We start from the raw sequence: 20269 nt of genomic DNA, 5'->3' as shown, positions 1-20269 counted from the left end.
AAGACGAAGGAGTTCATTGGTACTCTGATTTTCCAACATCAGAAACGGAGTTTTATTTCATGGCTCCAAGACAGTCTTACCATTTGTCAATAAAGTGCTAAAAACTGTATGGTCTTAACAGGAGCACCCAAGAATGAAGCATTTTACCCTGGCAAAGTGTGTGTGTGTGTGTGTGTGTGTGTGTGTGTACACATGTGAGAATGTGTGTATGTACATGTGAGAATGTGTGTGTGTACATGTGAGAATGTGGGTGTGTACATGTGAGAATGTGTGTGTGTGTTGCATACTGCAGAACCACTCGGCTGGAACTAGTTTATGTGAGCACTTCAGCTGCTACACGCTTCCCCTCTCATCCTTTACACCAGGGGTGGGGAACCTTTTCTCTGCCAACGGTCACTTGGATATTCATTACATCATCTCGGCTCATACAAAGTTATCAACTTAAAAATTTGCCTGTTGTGTTTGGTCAAATATTTCTGTTCCTGCCTTTTGCCCAGCATTTGGGTTTAGTTGGGACATTCCTACCTGGAACACATCAACACATCACACATACCACAGGCCTCTGAAGAACCCCTCCAGGGCTGGTGTGAAAGGCAGAAATGACAACTCTGGTTTTGTGATACTCGAGTGTCTCGAAGACCCATGAGGATAGTATTATCTACCTTGGAGTTTTTAAAAAATTAGGATCTGCCCTGGCTTGTGTTGCTAAATGGTTAGAGTGGCAGCCCATACACCAAAGGGTTCAATTCCAGGTCAAGGGCATATAGCTGGGTTACAGGTTTGATCCTTGGCCCCAGTCGAGACATGTGCAAGAGGCAACCAATTAGTGTGTCTCTTTTACATCGACGTTTTTCTCTTTCTACCCCCTCCTCCCTTCCACTCACTCTAAAAATCAATGGGAAAAATATCCTTAGGTGACAATTAACAAAACAAACAAAAAAAAAAATTAGGATCCCCCCAAAAAGCCAGGGAGAATGGAGCTGTGTTCATACTGAACTTAGGGGCCAAGTTATTTCCCCCACGTGTCTTCCCAGTCCTTTAGGAATCCTCCTTCAGTTTATGGATTTTATACAGAAGAAACTGTCCCACCAACAAAGGCTTCTATACTTGGCATGTTTATCCTTCTTTAACATGTTCCTGGAAACCAAAGTCGAATTTCTGTCTAGACTTGTGTCTCATTTCTCCTAGCAAAAGAAGTTTTTGAGCAACAGAAGAGTATTAATGTGCTTCACACCCTGACTGAAATGCCACATTCATGTTTGTCAGTCAAAAGCAGATGTCTGTGAACTAGGCAATTACTGTGCATGTTTATAAAGGAGACCTGTTTATTGAGTCATATTTAACCCTATACAGACAAAGGAGATAGGGGGACAGAGTCTAGTCTTTTGTAAGACATTTCTTCCCACTAACCCAGTGCCTGAAGGGCTGGACTATTTTATATATCTGGAAATTATCTTTCTCAAGAGATCTGACATCAGTTTCCCAATGTCTTGCTCCACAAATTTCAACAAAAAGTAAACTTGAATGTGTTTAGAAAATTCGCAAAGTGCTCTGTCAACATGACCTTTGACATACCGTTTCTTAAGGTCTCCTCTCAGTTGGTAATGTACACATAACTTAGGAGGGGAGCACTGAAATACCAGGAACACTTTGCTCAACATCACACCTTGAGCTGAGTTCCAGTCACCCGCTCTGGCTCAGATCCACCACATCATCCTGGTTCCTAGGACCGTGTCCACATGATGTTTGAATACAGTAGAAAACACCAGCCCAAGGACTTAGGAGTCACTTCCCACGGAGACAGTACTGGCCTTCTGAATGCTGGAGCTCATGGGCTCGTGGGTGTGGCTTTCCCGTGTGCCAGGATCTCCTGGCAGCTCCTGTACACTTCAATCAAGCAGTCCAGCCGGGGCTTGGCACTCTGAAGACCAAAGGGAAGAAAGGCACAGTCAAGGTGAACAAGGGGGAGCTTAGGAGTGCTGCATCCATGTGCAACTTCAATCTCTCACCCACACCAAGGGGTCTGCAGGCACAGGTGGGAGCTCAGAAGGGCAGAGTTCAGGCCTCACAGCACCTGGTTGAAGAGTCTCTTATGAAGCCCTCAGCCCCGCCTGTGAATTCTCAAAAGCTGGTTCTCAAACGACAGTTTGTAAACTATAAATTTCATGATCTCCATCTACGAGCAAGAAAGAGGATTAATAAGGAGACCCTCCTGGGAAGTGTCACCAGCTGTGGAACAGTCCTCAGAGAAAAGAAGGGCAGCGTAACTTATATTGACAAATACTGTGTATAATGAGATGTAATACAACTGAATTAAAAGAAAGTCACAGAATGGGAAAAAGATGTGGATGGCATATTTAATAAATAAAAGTTTGCTAACCAAATATGTAAATTGTTACAAATACATAGTCAGTATCTAGATTCTACTTGACTAAGGAGGTACGGATAGTTTAAAAAAAGAAGAAATAGTAATAGGTAGATACAAAGAAATATGAAAAGTCCCTGTCTTTAAGGAGGTACAAATTTAAACATTTTAATTCCTTTACTGGCATACTAAACTAAAAAAACTATACCCATTGTTAGCCAAGACTAGAAAAGCACAAATCCCCCCAAAGCAGTGATCGGCAGACTCAGTCAACAGAGCGGCAAACCGCGGCTCATGAGCCACAGTTTGCCAACCACTGCCCCAAAGTATATAAAGTTGTCCAATCTCTGGAGCCAAATCTCAAATACTGTAAAAATCTATGAAGGGCCCTAACCGGTTTGGCTCAGTGGATAGAACATTCATTGGCCTGCAGACTCTAGGGTCCCAGGTTTGATTCTGGTCAAGGGCATGTACCTTGGTTGTGAGCACATACCCAGTAGAGAGTGCAGGAGGCAGCTGATCGATGTTTCTCATCGATGTTTCTAACTCTCTATCCCTCTTCCTTCCTCTCTGTAAAAAATCAATAATATATATATATTTTAAAAATCCATGAAGCTATCATAAATTTTAATAAATTAATTTTGAACTATAATGAAAAAGAATTTTAGGTTAGCTGCCTTAAATCTTTTGAGAAACAGGGCACTGAGGCAGTTAACTGTATATGTGAATTATACACCTATAAAGGGATTTATTACAATTATGTTTTATAAGTGGTTTTTTATAAGAGAAGAGCAAAAAATACCCTGGATGTGATTTCAAAAGTTAGCAACAGAGTGGCTAAATAAACTGATACTTGACATGATAGTATAATTATTTAATAAGTACAGTGGCCTTTTGTAGATGCATGAAAATATGCATGTCAAATATAAAAAGCAAGATGCAAAACAGTATATAACAGTATGTGTAGATCAGTAACATCTACATAAAATCATATTGGTAGACTGACAGAGCCCAAGGAGATGAATAGGGATTTACAGGCTGAAGTTGCTACCTATTTTTCCCTAAAATATGTGTAAATTCGTAATATTTCTGAAAGCCTATATTTGCCTCAAAAAGGAGCTCTTAAAACAGGGGTCTTCAAACTACGGCCGGCGGGCCACATGCAGCCCGCAGAGGAGTCTGATCCGGCCCGCCAGGTTTTTTGGGCAGTGAGCGCAGCCGAGGTGTTACAGTAGGAATTAGTAGTTCATATAGTCCGGCCCTCCAGCTCTCTGAGGGACCGTGATCTGGCCCCCACTTTAAAAAGTTTGAGGACCCCTGTCTTAAAAGAACTAAAATCCCAATTCTCACTAAAAATAGCCGTCAGGTATCCTCAGATGTTCCTGACAACAAAAGTTTACATTGCTACTGTACAGAAGTAGCTGTGGACACGCAGAGGGGTGGGGGGAAGGTAGATGATTTCTTTGGAGAAGAAAGTTAAGCCAAGTGTTCTGTGCTCACCTGGAAGACCGGTACTACTTGGGATATCCCATTTGGTTCCATCGGATCGTTCAATAAAATGCAGAGATAGTAAATCACCTTCTGCTGTAAGAAAACACACCAAATAGAGATCTAAGTGAAACTCATTTTGTTTTCTTTTTCTTCAAGGGATGGCTAAAACTTTTTCATAAATGGTTATCTCTAAGTAGAACACTTCATAGTTTTTGAAGTGACGGATAAGTACATTCTCATGCAACAATCACCACCAGAGATTATTCTGAAGCTGAGCCAAAAATAAAATTGAAACGCTGACTCCCTATCCATGAGAACCTGTGTGTTTCTTTAAAAGGGGACACCCTGCTCAGGTAGCTCCACTGGGGTAGGGCATCATCCCCATATGTCAAGGTTGTGATTCAATCCCTGGTCAGGGCGCATACAAGAATCTACGAATGAAAGCATACATAAGTGGAAAAACAACAAATATCTCTTTCTCTCCCTCCCCCTTTCTTCTCTAAAAATAAATAATATAAAAGGACATATCTTTTTTTCAATATACGTTACTTTTATGTTTTTAGACATGCCAGCCCAAAAAGAAAACACTCCAAGTACTGGAGCAGAGTCCTAAATTTTAATTTCTTGACATCTAATACTTTAGGTACTAAAACAGTTCAAATCCAGGCACACTCGATGGACTACGCCTCCAAAGAGGCCTGTGGTACCATTTACACACTTACCATATAAATAGCCTCATTAATGATGACATCCTTCACCTTTCCCATCTCAATGAAGGTGGTGCTTTCTTTGCCAGATGCATAGGATGAAGTCATCTGGATGCCCAGGGAATCAATGATTAACAGAGTCTCCTGATCAATCTTCACAAAGTGGAGATAACCAAGCAGGCCTATAAGGGTGATGAAGATGGCAGCAGAGAGGATCATGCTGTTCTGAAGAGAGAGCCAGACACCGGCAGTAAGATTACCAGATGGTCTTCTGCATAGGCCACTGTTTAGTGAGTCAACTCTAGGCCATGCAGGAAAAGCTTTGTTCTGCTGGGAGTTGAACAGGTAAGAGGAACGTGCATGGAGGAAGAGGAAATCACTTTCACTTGTGCTCTGTAGAGCTAAGAAAGCATATGATGAAATACATCCAGACAACAAACGGGTACATCTGTGGAAGAGAACCTCTATCAGCAAAATACCCACCATCAGAGATTTTTCTTCCAAAATTGCAATTTAAGGACTCAGACCTTTTCCTCCCACTCTCCCTCAGAATAATATGTAGTGCAAAATCACAGACTGAACAATAATAAAATGCTTAGCACAGTGTAATAGATACAACCCAACCACTCCTCCTTCCTAATAGAACTTGGAGTGAATCATGATTGGTTCCCACTTCCGGCTAGTTTAGAAATGGACACGTGACACAACTCTGACCAATGAGATGTGAGGGAAGATCTCCTGGAGGGGTTTCTGGAAAACCAAGTCCATCTTAAAAAAAGATCTAAGGAAGATTAGGTCCCTACATCCTGAAGGGTATTTTTTTTGTTTGTTTTTAATATGTTTTTATTTATTTCAGAAAGAGAAAGGAAAATGGAGAGATTGAAACGTCAATGATGAGAGAGAATCATCGATTGGCTGCCTTATGCACAACCTCTACTGGGAATCAAGCCTAAAAGCACGCATGTGCCCTGATTGGGAATCCAACTGTGACCTCCTGTTCATAGGTCAATACTCAACCACTGAGCCACACTGGCCAGGCAATCCTGACGTTTTGATATCTGCAACTACTATGGACTCTGCCAGACCATGTGGAAAGCTAGGCTGAAGACAAGTAGAATACACCAAGATGGAAAAAAGAAAACCAATCTACTGAGCCTTTTATGCCCTCTAGAGCCCTCCTACCTCCTGACGTCTTGTTTTGTTAAATAACAGATATTCTCATTTAGATTATAGTTGTTTTGGATTGTGACTAAATTATGTAAGGCTGACTGATGAGCTGATATGACTACCTGATGTGTTAAGAGCTCAAGATGGCATTTATTCCTTTGATTCTAAGACACATTTACAACTTTTCATCATTTCTGATGTTGAAATGTGTTTTTCTATTAATGTGTGTTTCTTTCATGAGGCACTGTTTTCTTTTTTTTTGATAAAGCTATTATATAGAAGGATGGCACCAGAAAAAAATCACTGACCTGGAATCAAAAGAAATTCAGTAATGTGTGACTGTCAGTCCTTGAGGGCAGCGAGAGTCTTATTATTCTTTGTCACTGACAAGGTGCACTCCTTGACCTAACTCCAGTCAAGCTCTTCTAAGCCCCTGACCCTGTTGTCCATCATTGTTGGGCCTGCATTGCCCAGTTGTAGCAAGAATCTTGCAAAGTCAGTTTAGAGAGAACTTCCACCTGGCTGGTCTTCAACAAGAATCCTGTCGAGTCTGTTTAGCTCCTGATGTTTCCTTTTAGTAATTTTCCATCCACTGACCCCCACCCTGCTCCTCAACTATATCTTCCCACTTGTCTCTGCTGTATTCAGAACTGAGTCCAATTCTATACTGAGGTCTTTTTTGTCCCATCACAATGGTTTCTGAATAAGATATGTTTTTACCACTTTAACTATTAACCAGTTCTGATTTTCTTTGAAAGTACCCTCCTTTAAACTTTTTAAATTTATTTTTAGAGAGATACAGAGGGAGGGAGGGAGGAAGGAAAAGAGAGAAAGAAAATCTTCGATTTGATGTTCTACTGGTCATTTAATAAGTATCTGTTCCCTCCTCACATGACCAGTGCACGAAATTCGTGCACAGGGTAGGAGGAGTCAGCCTCAGCCTAGCCTGCCCCCTCTCCAATCGGGGACCCTTTGGGGGATGTCGGACTGGCAGTTTAGGCCCGATAATCCTGGACCACTGGTTCCTAATCGCTCACATGCCTGCCTGCCTGCCTGGTCACCCCTCACTGCCCCCTGCTGCTGGCCTGGTTGCCCCTAACTGCCCCCCCCCTGCCGGCCTGGTCACCCCCAACTGCCCCCCTGCTGGCCTAGTCACCCCTCACTGCACCCCCCTGCCAGCCTAATTGCCCCCAACTGCCCCCCTGCTGGCCTGGTCTCCCCTAACTGCCCCCTCCTGCTGGCCTGGTTGCCCCTCACGGCCCCCAAAGGCCTGGCCGCCCCATGCCACCTAGTGTTCAGTCATTTGGTCGTCCCTCACTAACCCCCCTGCCAGCCTGGTTATAGGCAGCCATCTTTTGCAATATTAATTTGCATATTACCTCTTTATTATATGGAATTAAATCTTTTTTTGGGGAAGGAGGGGAGGGAGGAGCAGGACTGTCCTGGCAACTTAACTTGACTTACAAGAAACTTAGATATAACTTGATACAAATTAGGCAGTCCTAATTATGCACATATCTATGCTTGAGTGGCAAAAAAGCTAATGGATGCACTAAAGGACGCAGTAATGGGAACAACATCCAAATTAAAGAATAGCACTGCTGTGCTTACTCTTGACCAGATCACTCCTGAAATAACATATTCAATTCAGGGCACTACATCTGAAACTGAAAAAGACAATGAGGGTGATTCCTTCTATTTGAGGGCAGTCACAAAACCACTGTCCATGACCCTCACAATACTGTGGAGCTGGCATGGCAGACATTAATTCCATTTTTAGAGATGTGAAAACATCTGGGACAACAGGAATGGTCTGGAAATTCATAATTCCTTATCCCATCTCTGAAATGTCCTGATTCTTTAGAAAGTACTTGAAGTTGGGGAAGCAGTTGGGAGGAGGGGGATATAGACTGCCTTGAAAAGCAGAGATTAGGAAGAACTGTCCATGTGAAGCTCTTAACTAACGTCTGGCCGAAACCGGTTTTGGATAGAGCATCAGCTTGCGGACCGAAGGGTCCCGGGTTCGATTCCGGTCGAGGGCATGTACCTTGGTTTCGGGCACATCCCCAGTGGGGGATGTGCAAGAGGCAGCTGGTCAATGTTTCTCTCATGGACGTTTCTGACTCTCTATCCCTCTCAATTCCTCTCTGTGTAAAATCAATAAAATATATATATTTTAAAAATAATGTCTGTATGTGTGTATAACACACACACACACACACACACACACACAGACACCGTGGAGCCAGCAACAGTCTCTGCGCAGCTACAGATAAGATGCGGGGAGCAGTGATTCCCGAGGAGGGGAAGTGATGGGCGAGGACGATTAACCCAACAGCTCTCGGGTCCACGGGGCATGGGAGTTGAAGTTTTAGGCTGTCGTGCAAGGGCCCGCTGTGCACCGGGTGGAACGAGAGCACAGCAGCGATCCAAGGGAGGGAGGAAGTTCAGGGCACCAGCTCCACTAACAGGGATGGAAAGAGCTGTCCAGCAGCGGGACGGCGTCCCCAGGGCCAGCGAGTTCCCGCCCGCCGGCCCGCCGACTGCAGGAGGGTCCGCCGCCGAGGTCCGGGCTCGACCCCACGACCCCTCAGACCCTCCCAACATCCCGGCGGCAGCGAGGGGCGGCCCGGCCTTACCTCGCAGAGAGTGAAGAGGCCGTAGGCCGCCAGCCACACGGAGCAGGTGACGGCGGTGAGCGAGCGCAGCGAGAGCCGCGGGCAGCTGAGGCAGAACTCGCGGCAGGACGGGGAGTAGTAGCGGCGCAGCAGCGCCAGGCGGCCGCCGTAGATGTCCGAGAAGCTCAGCTCGTCCTCCATGGCGGGAGGGCACGCATTCCGCGGGGCCCACCGCCGCGGCCGCCCTCCCAGCCTCCCGCCCGCTCGCCCGCCCGCCCGCCCGAGTCCTCTCGCGGGCTCCGGCCCACTTCCGGGAGGCGGGGTGGCCACGCCCCCTCACGCTCCGCGCAGCCTCAGTTCCGCACGGCGAGCCGGCGCGGCGGTCTCGTTGGGTCCGTTCTTGGCGCTCCCGCGGGGCTGCGCTCCTAGGATTGTCCACTCCAGAGCCTCCCAGGGGGCCGGCCGCTCCGCGGACAGCCTAAAGCCGCTATTGACGGGCTTTCTGTCTCGATGAATTGGTTTCTGTTTTTAAGGCAAAGTACGCCCCAAGGAGACAGTCCGTAGGTACTCATCCATTCCCATTCATTCATTCATCCATTCATTCATTCAGGAGCGGAGGGCGCTGAGGGGAACAATGTTGTCAAGGTCCCTGCCGTCAGGAAGCGTCCTTCCTGGTGACAGAAACAAAATGGAAATAACTTCAGGGGGCTCTTAGCAGTGATATGACTCGCAGGGATGACATTCAGCAGGGCGGTCAGGAAAGCCACTCTGCGGACGGACGCTGGAGTGACTCGGGTGGGGAGCAGACTGTTGGGTGGGATCTCTGGAGGAGGAACTTGCTCGAAAGAACAGGAAAAGCAAAGTCCCTAAGGCTGAAACAGGGTGTGGGGGCGTTATTGGAGGAATAAAGGTCCCAGAGGCTGACGCCCAGGGAATGCAGTTGGGGATGGGGAGGTATAGGCAAGGGTCAGCCCAGGAGAGTCTTGTAGGGCTTGGTAAGGGTTTGGGATCTCACTGCCCAGGAGGTCTCTTTGCCCTAGCCGGTTTGGCTCGGTGGATAGAACATCGACCTGCGGACTGAAGCGTCCTGGGTTCGATTCTGGTCAAGGGCACATGCCCGGGTTGCAGGCTTGATCCCCAGTAGGGGGCATGCAGGAAACAGCTGATCAATGATTCTCATCATTAATGTTTCTACCTCTCTCTCCCCCTCTCTTCCTCTCTGAAATATATATATATATATTATTTTTTTTAAAGAATGCTATCTTTAACTTGTTTTGAAATAAATGCCCATTTTGAAAATCAAAGCAGACCAGGGCCCTGGACAGTTAGCTCAACTAGTTTCAGGGGTCCTCAAACTTTTTAAAGTGGGGGCCAGATCACGGTCCCTCAGAGAGCTGGAGGGCCGGACTATATGAACTACTAATTCCTACTGTAACACCTCGGCTGCGCTCACTGCCCAAAAAACCTGGCGGGCAGGATCAGACTCCTCTGCGGGCCGCATGTGGCCCGCGGCCCGTAGTTTGAAGACCCCTGAGTTAGATGGTCATCTCAATATGCCCAGGTTGCAGGTTCAATCTCTGGTCAGAGCACATAAAAGAAGCAACCAATAAATGCCTAAATAAATGTAACAATAAATCAACATCTCTCTCTCCCTTCCTCTATCTGAAGTAAAATTAAAAGAAGACCTGCTATTTGAACTTTGGGTTGTTGTTTTTTTTTTTTTTTAATGAGTTATAAGATATTTTAGACATATAGAATAAATTTAATTTTAAAGAATAATAGTAACAAAATGATTTACTAATCACTCCCCTGATGCATAATAATGAAGAATTAGTAATTTACCTCTTACTAAACCATGGAAAGCCACTGGAAGTTACATGCAGGATTAATTTAGAATGGCCAGTCTGGTGACTCCCTGTAAGTGCTCAAAAAGTGGTTTTTGCAATAGTCCAGGAGATACTGAGGTAGTCTGTGCCAATACTAACTTCAGAAAACATAGGAAATGGGAGAAATTGGATGTGGTGATGGGCAAAAGAAAGGTACCAAAATAATTCCAAGGATCTGAGCAAGTGTGGCAGTAACAGTGACTGAATCCCTGACCACATCTCTACTGCTCCCTACAGCTCCCCACCCTGGAGAACTTCTTAAAATTTAGGTTGCTGGTTCCCCATCCCCAGAGTTAAATAAGTAAATAAGCTTGGGGTAGGGCCCAGTAACTTGTATTTCTGACAAATATGCAAATGTTGACGCTACTGGTCTGGGACTCTACTTTCAACAACAGTGCCTAACAGTAATAGCCGCTTTATTTTGCTAAGGCTTCAAAGACATTTCTTTGTTAAACCAGCAGGGGGAGACAGGAATACAATTTATCCCCAAAATAAATATACTGCCTGACACTACTACAGAGGCTTGGAGTTATGATGTTGCCATGGAGACCTCTGAAATAATTTGGAAAGCAGCATGTAACTTGGCATCAGGAATGTTTTTCAGGTGTTTACATTAACACCCCTCTCTCTAAAAATCAATTAAAGAATTATTTTGGTAGGACGAAAGTCCAGAATTACACAAGCTGTGGTGACACAGTAAGAATTTAGAATCTGGAGTCCCAGACCTCTGCCACTTCCAAGCTATGTGACTTTGGGAAAGTTATTTATCTGATCCTGGTTCTTTGTATTTTTTAAAAATATATATTTTATTGATTTTGTACAGAGAGTAAGGGAGAGAGATAGAGAGTTAGAAACATCAATGAGAGAGTCATCGATCAGCTGCCTCTTGCACACCCCCTACTGGGGATATGCCCCCAACCAAGGTACATGCCCTTGACCGGAATCGAACCCGGGACCTTTCAGTCCCCAAGCCGACTCTCTATCCATTGAGCCAAACCGGTTTCAGCTGATTCTTTGCATTTAAAATAGTCCCTATAGTAGTCCCCCTTTATCCCCAGGGACCTCTACATACTTAATTGTCACTTAAAGCAGTGGTTGGCAAACTCATTAGTCAACAGAGCCAAATATAAACAGTACAATGATTGAAATTTCTTTTGAGAGCCAAATTTTTTAAACTTAAGCCTCTTCTAATGCCACTTCTTCAAAATAGACTCGTCCAGGCCCTGGTATTTTGTGGAAGAGCCACACTCAAGGGGCCAAAAAGCCGCATGTGGCTCTCGAGCCGCAGTTAGCTGACCACGGACTTAAAGGAAGCACTCTACAGCTTCTCTTTGGCATATTTGAATTGCCAGCATCACTACTCTGGCACTTGAAGCCATTATTGAGTAAAATAAGGGTAACTCCACCTCAAGCACTGTGATGATGCAATAAGGACCAGTTGATCGGATAGCCGAGACGGCTACTAAATGACTAACGTGTGGGTATCATACATCTGTGGATGTGCTGGACGAAGTGATTCATAGCCCAGACAGGATGGAGCAGGACGGTGGAGATTTCATCAGTAACTCAGAATGACATGCAATTCAATCTTTTTGTACCATGGTTAACTGAAACTTGCGAAAGCAAAACCAAGGATAGGGGGAAGGGCTACCATACTTTATGGAATTGTTAGAGGGTTAAACGTTCTAAGAAACTTTGTTGGGTTTTGCCCTAACAATAGTTTGGCTCAGTGGATGGCGCCTCAGCCCGAGGGCTAAAGAGTCCCAGGTTCGCCAAAACCAGTTTGGCTCAGTGGGTAGAGTGTAGGCTTGCGGACTGAAAGGTCCCAGGTTCGATTCTGGTCAAGGGCATGTACCTTGGTTGCAGGCACATCCCCAGTAGAGGGTGTACAAGAGGCAGCTGATTGATGATTCTTTCTCATCGATGTTTCTAACTCTCTATCCTTCTCTCTTCCTCTCTGTAAAAAAAAAATCAATAAGCCAAAACCGGTTTGGCTCAGTGGATAGAGCGTCAGCCTGCAGACTGAAAGGTCCCGGATTCGATTCTGGTCAAGGGCATGTACCTTAGTTGTGGGCACATCCCCACTGGGGGATGTGCAGGAGGCAGCTGATTGATGATTCTCTCTCATCGATGTTTCTAACTCTCTGTCCCTCTCTCTTCCTCTCTGTATAAAATCAATAAAATATATTTTTTAAATCAATAAAATATATTATAAAAAAAAAAAAAGAGTCCCGGGTTCGATTCCAGTCAAGGGCATGTATCTTAGTTGCAGGCTTGATCTATGTTTCTCTCTCATTTATGTTTCTAACTATCCCTCTCCCTTCCTCTGTAAAATACCAATAAAAATATATTTAAAGAAAAAGAAAGAAACTGTTGGTTACTATTATTAAAATACTAGAGACCCAGTGCATGAAATTCGTACATGGGGAGGGGAGAGTTCTTTCAGCCCAACCTGTACACTCTCCAATCTGGGAACCCTTGGGGGATCGGGCCTAAATCAGCAGTCGGACATCCCTCTCACAATCCTGGACTGCTGGCTCCTAATAACTCACCTGTTTGCCTGCCTGATTGCTCCTAATTGCCTGCTCTGATGGCCAAGTCACCCCCAACTGCCCCCTCTGCCAGCTGGTCCCCCCATGCAGTCTGCTATTCAGTTGTTTGGTTGTCCCTCACCCCCCTGCTGGCCTGGTCATAGGCAGCCATCTTGTGAGGGTGTGAGGTTCAATTTGCATATTACCTCTTTATTATATAGGACTAGAGGCCCAATGCACAAAATTCATGCAAGAGTAGGCCTTCCTTCCCCTGGCTGCAGGCACTGGCTTCCCTCTGGCACCCAGACCCAGGCTTCCCTTGCAGCCCTGGCTTTGTCCAGAGGACCTCCGGTCTAATTAGCATATTATACTTTTATTATTATAGACTAGAAGCTTGGTGCACAAATTTTTGCACCAGTGGGGTGCTCTCCAACATTCCCTGAGGGGTATCGAGTTGCAAGAGGACACAGGTCAGACCAAGGGACCCCACCAGTGTAGGATCGGGATGGGGAGGGACGTGGGAGGTTGGCCAGCCAGGGAGGAACTCGGGAGGGCTCCAGGGCATGTCTGGCCCACCTCGCTCAGCCCAGGTCAGCTGGACCCCAGCAGCAAGCTTACGTACCTGTTGGAGCATCTTCCCCCTGGTGGTCAGTGCACATCATAGCAAGCAGTTGAGTGGCCTTAGCATATCATTAGCATATTACACTTTGGTTGGTTGAACGGCCTACTGGACAACCAGACACTTAGCATATTAGGCTTTTATTATATAGGATTACTAATACTCTAGTTAATTGTTACTTTCAGCTAGCCCAGATATGTTGCTATGTTTGGTTTTTAATAACTCAGTGTTCCCATTATTCAGGTAAAGAATTGAAAACATAAATCCCAAACTCCCCATCCAAAACACCCAAACTAGGTGGGATTTTTATTAATACACCTGGCCCAGAGAGCTCTGATCTAGGTTTGATCTCCTAGCCTTCAATTCCCAAAAGTATTTGAGATGGACCAGAGCAGGTGGAAGCAGGCTTGGTCTCGGCAGGGTACTCCCTTAGGGTCGGGTGAGACCAATCTCAGCCTAGCCATCCGCTACCCAGCAGAGGGGGGGACGGCAGGGGCAGTGGGCGGGGCCTGCGGAAGGTGTGCGGGAGGCCGGTTGGGGGCCCGGCCGGGAGGGGGGCGGGGCCGTGACGTCGGGGCGGCTCCGCTCCGGAGGGGAGCGCGGCGGCCGCGGCGGCGCTCACTCGGGGCGACGAGCCGCGCGGAGCAGCCGGTCGCTTGGCAACGTGCCGCGCTGCCCATCCATGTCCGTCCGCGGCAGCCTCTCGCGTCTGCGGGCGCCGGTGCATCTGGTCCTGAAAAGGTCCGTCCACTCCGTGGCCGTGATCGGAGCGCCGTTCTCCCGGGGGCAGGTGAGCACCGGGACCTGGCGCCGGGCACCGGGATCGCCGCCCGCGGGAGCCGGGGAAGCGGAGGGCGTGGGGGTGGGGGTTCGAGGAACCGGGGAGAGGGTGGGGGAAACCTAGTGGTTCCGGCGATTGGGCGCCGGGAGAGCACGTGGGATTTTTTCTTTTTTCTTTTTTACTAGAAAATGGGGGGGGGGGGGGGCGGGCGGGGATGGAGGGAATCATGAGTGCGGTTCGGTGGGGGCTTCCGAGCTGAGGGTGATGGAGGAGGAGTAGGAGGGAGGGGAGTCCTTGGAGGGGCGGGAGGAGGGGAAACCGGTTTGAGTCCCGTGTAAAATAGAGAGAGAGGAGGTGAAAGCGAGCTGTTTCTAAGAATCCAGGATTCGTCCTGGGAGCATTAACGGGAGGAAATTGGCGCCGGCCGGACGGGAGGGGCTGTTTGTTCCCTCCTCCGGGAAGACAGACACCCCGGCGGAGAGGCCAGGGACCCGGCCTGCCAGCCACGTCCGCCCGCCACAGATCCTCACCTGGCGCAGCCCGTCTTGTCCCGCTTGCCCTTCACCCATGGGGCTCGGAAGGTTAATGCGGCTCCGGGGATGGTTGTTTTCCCCTCCTGCCCTGCAAGCGTGTGAACGATCCAGGCCTCCGGTGGAAACAGTGATAATGTCAGGTTTTTGAGATGATTCTATTGGGAACTAAGAGCAGCCGTCCTCTCTTGGTTTCCCTTTCCAATAAATATTTCAGCGACCCACTGTCCACTGTGATCCAGACACATTACATTGAAATTCTAGAAATAAGCATTTCACAAGTTTTAAAATCGCAGCTATGGGGAGCAGCTGTGATGAGTGAGTCTCAAGCTAGTCCCGCTCTGTCCTGTCCAGGATCCTTTGTCCCGAGGGTTCATGCTGTTAGGCACCTCCCACTTCTTAGTTATCATACCGAGATACAGCACTGCTTGCTCAGCTAACCCTTATTTTATTGTTATAATTATTTTATTAGTAGTTATTGTTGTTAGTCTAGTAGTGTGCCTGATTTATAAATTAAACTTTATCCTAGGGTCCGGTACTATCTGCGATTTCAGGCATCCACAGGGGTCCCTTGGAATACATTCCTGGCGGATCCATCCCGTATAGATGTCTGTGTTTTTGCGAACTACAGTTGTCTTCTTTTCAGTCATCTCCCCTCGTGTCTCATTGTGTGTTTTGTGTGACAGAAAAGAAAAGGAGTGGAATATGGCCCTGCTGCTATCAGAGAAGCTGGCTTGATGAAAAGGCTCTCCAACTTGGGTAAGTGGGGGCTCTGAGATGTTGTGCAGGGAGGCACACGCAATGACCGCACAGTGTCAGCTGTGCACGCACTGGGGAAGTGTCTCTCATGTTCTGTCGGATTCCACCTGCAGTTTAAGATCTCTCAGAGTCTTCAGTGCAATAAAAAGTGTGTGGAAGGCAGGGAGGCAGGGAGGCAGGGCCTGGAACAAGCTGCTGACTGCAAAGCGGTGCTCAGAATGCTAGCTCCAACCCTAACTGTGCCGTCATTCTTTCCCCCTGAAATTCTGACTTTCCCAACTCACTCATGAGGTGCTTATGACTCATCAGTCTGGCCAGTTTCCCTCTTTGAATCATTCATTTCTTCCCGAGGATTAATAGCTTTCTGTTACTATAAGCAGAGCCTTAGATCTGTATTTTCCAAACTTTTCTGATTATGAAAATCACTTGTGCTATTTTTTTTTTTTTTTAATTCTGATTCCTACGCAACTCCGTGGAAGAGTCTGGGTTATTGGCCCTGAGACAGGACCCAAACAAGTGCTTTTCACAAACACCTGGGGTACTCAAAAGTAAAGTTGCATTCTTGTAATTAGTATGGTACTCAAAGTTTACAGGAGAGAAGTCAGTGGAACAAATAAAGGCCATTTATGTAGTAATGGAGAATCCTTTTTTTTTTTTTTTTAAATATATTTTATTGATTTTTTACAGAGAGGAGGAGAGAGGGATAGAGAGCTAAGAAACGTCGATGAGAGAGAAACATCGACCAGCTGCCTCCTGCACACCCCCCACTGGGGATGTGCCCGCAACCAATGTACATGCCCTTGACCGGAATCGAACCTGGGACCTTTCAGTCCGCAGACCGACGTTCTACCACTGAGCCAAACCGGTTTTGGCAAGAGAATCCTTTTTTTAGTAACAGGACATCAAATTCCATTATCTTTATAGTAGGAAGGTTCTTCCTTAGCCAACCCAAGTGTTTCTAGTGGATGTTAGGAGCCATTTTCTCCATTCACATTAGGACCATTCATATAGCTTTTCCGGAGCTGTAAGTGCAAAAGGCATGGCAGCAGGAAGCTATAGATCCTGGAGCTAGTAATACAGAAAAGGTGAGCATGTGCCCTGACCAGGAATCAAATCATGACTTCCTGGTTCATAGGTCAACTCTCAACCACTGAGCCATGCTGGCTGGGCAATAGGGTCTTATTTCTTTTCTTTTAAATATATTTTATTGATTTCAGAGAGAAAGTGAGAGGGAGAGAGAGATAGTAACATCAATGATGAGAGAAAATCATTGATTGGCTGCCTCCTGCACACCCCACACTGGGGATGGAGCCCTCGACCTGGCACCCTTCAGTCTGCAGGCCAAACAGCACTCTATCCACTGAGCCAAACCAGCTAGGGCAGTGGTTGGCAAACTCATTAGTCAACAGAGCCAAATATCAACAGTACAACAATTGAAATTTCTTTTGAGAGCCGGATTTTTTAAACTTAAATTTCTTCTAACGCCACTTCTTCAAAATAGACTCGCCCAGGTCATGGTATTTTGTGGAAGAGCCACACTCAAGAGGCCAAAGAGCCGCACATGGCTCTCGAGCTGCAGTTTGCCGACCACGGGGCTAGGGCAATAGGGTCTCTTTCTTAATCATTTTATTTACTCTCCAAGTTCACCACCAAAGATGAAAGATAAATCGGTAAGATTTAGTATTAATTGTGTCACACATTACTTAATGGAGGAGGTTTTTAATTCCTGCCTATAAATGAGTATAGTGTCCCTTGATATCAGCTATCCACATTCTGCCTTTTAAAAAAGCAATCTCTGGCAATCACTGTTTTTTAATACTGGATAAACCTGTGCAGCCCATCTGATAAACTGGGTCTGGCATTGCTCGAATCGCCTGCTCATTGCTGGATTCTGCCTCTTGAAAAGAATCCTTTTCAGCCTCACACAGGAGACAGCATTCAGCGGAGGCTGCTGAGCCAGGGGGAGGGGCAGGGGCAGCCTCTCCTCCTCAGCCTTGCAGACCTCCTTTCCTGTCCCAGCTCATGGTATTTTTCCACTCCACCCTGGGGCAGCTGTTCTCCCTTAAATGCCATAATGCTTCCTCTGTAAACGCTCAACATAAAGTGATGGGGAAGCTTCAATTTATTTGGTTTTCCCTTTCATTAAAAATATATATATATTTTTAGTTTTATCATTTATATTCTTACCTGGTAGCTGATTGGTAGCCCAATTGGTAGCCTGACTGCCGGTGAGTGGTCAGAAATAGAATCTCACTGCATATTAATAAGATTGTGGCACTCAGCAGATTTCCAGCCTGGGGTTGGGCTAATCTCCAGGAACATGTTAAAGTACAGAGAAGTTCCAATGCTCTATTCAGAAATAGTACCAAAAAATTTTAAGTTCTTTGAGCATTTCAAATAAGCAATATGCATAAGTTTCAAGGGAGAGAAGACCCACGGAAAGGTTACCTTTCACAAATCCCTTTGTCGTTTGCCCTCTGCTCTGATGTCGCGGGCTATCAATATTGCCATGGCAATGGTTAAAACTTCCTGTTTTCTGGAGTGAATGTATTTGACCCGGTGTGGGGCTCAGTAGGCAACTCAGTGGGTCCTCTCTCAAGTATCCACTTACTTTGACTATATAAAGAGACCCTGAGAGGAGGAACCGAAGAGGCTGTGGCTCTGGCAAGGCTCAGGCGGAGTGCCTCTGCTCCTGGTTCTGGTCAGCGCTGCCAGCCGTGGTCATTTGCCCCTTTTTCTTCAAAGTAGAATGAATGTGTGGGGGAGAAAGAGCTGTAAAGGAAGGTTAATAGTTTAAGGTCTCCCTCTTATAGTTACAGTAATTTGATCTCCCTGTGGTACTTAAAAGAGGTGACAGCCTCTGGCACAGTTATCTAATGGGCCACTGTGACCAGCCAAGAGTCCTGGAGTTCAGGAAGTCATCGGGGAGCTATCCCGACCTATTTGGGACATCTATTCCCATTTCCTTGTCCCAATTTGGGACATGTGTTCTTTCCGCTCCATTTTAACTGTGTTAATTCTTCCAATTCGTGAACAGGAGATACATGTCCATTTCTTCGTGTCTTCTTCCATTGCTTTCAACAGTGTCTTACAGTTTTCAGTGACTAGATCCCTCACTTCCTTTGTTCCTAGTTGACCCTATTTTGTTGCAGTTGCAAATAGGATTTTTCCCCCCCATTTCTTTTTCCGATATTTCATTGTTAGTGTATAGGAACCCAGAAGAATTTGTATATTGATTTTGTATCTTGCAATTTTTATTGTTTCTAATAGTCTTTTGGGTGGAGTCTTTAGGGTTTTCTCTAATAGAATCATGACATGTGAAAATAGTGACAGCTTTACTTCTTCATTCCCAATGTGGATACCTTTTATTTCTTTCTCTTGCCTAATTGCTCTGGCTAGGACTTCCCAGTTCTATGTTGAATAACAGTGGCACAAGTGGGCATTCTTATCTTATTCCTTGTCTTTGAGGGAAAGCTTTCAGTTTATATTAGCTGAGGGTTTGTCATATACGGCCTTTATTATGCTCAAGTACTTTCCTTCTATCCCCATTGTATTGAGTGTTTTAATTATAAGTGGGTGTTGTATCTTGGCAAATGCTTTTCCTACATCTATTGATGAGACCATGTGACTTTATCTTTTATTTTGTTAATGTATTACATTAATTGATTTGCATATTTTGGAATGAACCCCACTTAATCATGATCCATTATCTTTTTAATGTATTGTTGTATTCGATTTGCTAGTGTTTTGCTAAGATTTCTGTATCTATGTTCATCAGATATTGGCCTGTAATTTTCTTTTTGTGTGTGTTATCCTTGCCTGGTTTTGGTATCAGGATAATGTTGGCTTCATAAAATTGGGAAGTATCCCTCTTCTTCAAATTTTTGGAGGAGTGTATGACCAAAAGAACCTAGAAGGTAGAGGAAGTTCCTTCTGCCCCCACACTTGGCATCACGAATAGGATATCTCACCAGTTGGGCACTGCTTATGCTGAAGTACAATACCTGCAGTAGAAAGATCAGGGACCCCTAGAATGAGCAGGCACAGGTAAGAATTCTTGCCTGGGCACACTCCGAGATCTCTGTCTGCAGAGTCCGGTCACGCACTCCTCCAAAATATTTATATTAGAAGGAGAAAATGTAGAGTCATATACCACCTAATTTGTCATATTTACTTTGATTTATATTTTTTTAATTGGGTCTAAAGCTTCCTACTTTAAAATATAATTTGCCCCTCCAAAAAACAATGAAATCTCAGGCTGTGCTAGATACATCTTTCTAAATATTTTCCTTTTAATGGTTTTACATTTTGGTATTTGTCCTTTGATCACTAATGGTATGTGTTTCACACATAACCACCAAGAGGATAGGTCCTCTATAATTTGACTTTCATCTACCTCTTAGACTTTTTTCCACCCACATTCCACCTTGTTTTCATTGCAGGTAGGGTTGTGGGCACTGGATGGAGGCTCCACCGCCAGAAGCACCTGTCTAAACTTTGATTCGAATTTCAAGGAGAAGGGGCAGCAAATAACTCATTTTGTGTTGGGCAATGATGGCAGTGATTGGTCCGTAGCTTCTGTCCATGCAAGCTGCCTTTCCCAGGTAGTGAAGGCACCAGCAGCATCTTCACTGTACCATCATGCAATGTGATGGATTACCTTTGGACAATGTGGCCTTTAAACCAGGTTAGGGCCCTTTAAGGCCCTACTTAAAGATTCTAGGAATTACAATAATGAAACAGATTGATTTTCTGCTGGAGTTAGCCAGAACAGGTTTCCATTGCCTGAAGCTTAAAGAGCCTGATTGATGATAA

The 20269-nt window shown here is 45.7% G+C and overlaps 2 protein-coding genes across 3 annotated transcripts in view; one reads left to right on the top strand and one right to left on the bottom strand.

Annotated features, from left to right (window-relative positions):
• Positions 1 to 16: 16 nt before the first annotated feature.
• PIGH (phosphatidylinositol glycan anchor biosynthesis class H) lies at positions 17 to 8632 on the bottom strand. 2 transcript variants are annotated; one of them, XM_084867274.1, is made up of 4 exons: positions 8370 to 8632; positions 4579 to 4788; positions 3866 to 3949; positions 17 to 1921 (listed from the first exon to the last, which is right to left on the bottom strand). In XM_084867274.1, the coding sequence occupies exons 1-4, from the start codon at positions 8547 to 8549 to the stop codon at positions 1829 to 1831; spliced, it is 567 nt and encodes a 188-aa protein (XP_084723400.1). In that variant the 5' UTR covers positions 8550 to 8632; the 3' UTR covers positions 17 to 1828. The 2 variants fall into 2 exon arrangements, with proteins under 2 accessions (XP_084723400.1, XP_084723401.1); XM_084867275.1 differs by having other exon boundaries at positions 3866 to 3946; positions 8370 to 8609.
• A 5325-nt stretch (positions 8633 to 13957) lies between these two features.
• Positions 13958 to 20269, top strand: part of ARG2 (arginase 2) — a 33286-nt gene continuing 26974 nt past the window's right edge. The window contains exons 1-2 of the mRNA XM_084867018.1: positions 13958 to 14174; positions 15382 to 15454. Of these exons, the coding sequence (XP_084723144.1) occupies positions 14067 to 14174; positions 15382 to 15454 (181 nt within the window). The 5' untranslated portion in view covers positions 13958 to 14066. The remainder of the gene's footprint in view (positions 14175 to 15381; positions 15455 to 20269) is intronic.

Source organism: Pipistrellus hanaki (genome assembly GCF_964339955.1).
Source record: "Pipistrellus hanaki genome assembly, chromosome: 1".
Lineage (NCBI taxonomy): Eukaryota > Metazoa > Chordata > Mammalia > Chiroptera > Vespertilionidae > Pipistrellus > Pipistrellus hanaki.
The sequence above is the reverse complement of the archived record's forward strand: the minus strand, read 5'-3'. Positions and strand labels throughout refer to the sequence as shown.

What these genes read in the sequence shown, in the direction of transcription:
- PIGH (XM_084867274.1), bottom strand. Translation starts at nt 8,549, where the DNA reads ATGGAGGACGAGCTGAGCTTCTCGGACATCTACGGCGGCCGCCTGGCG. An exon ending in TTAATGAGGCTATTTATATG is followed by an intron (nt 3,950 to 4,578) that starts GTAAGTGTGTAA and finishes GTTTTCTTACAG; the next exon opens with CAGAAGGTGATTTACTATCT. An exon ending in AAGTAGTACCGGTCTTCCAG is followed by an intron (nt 1,922 to 3,865) that starts GTGAGCACAGAA and finishes TTTGGTCTTCAG; the next exon opens with AGTGCCAAGCCCCGGCTGGA.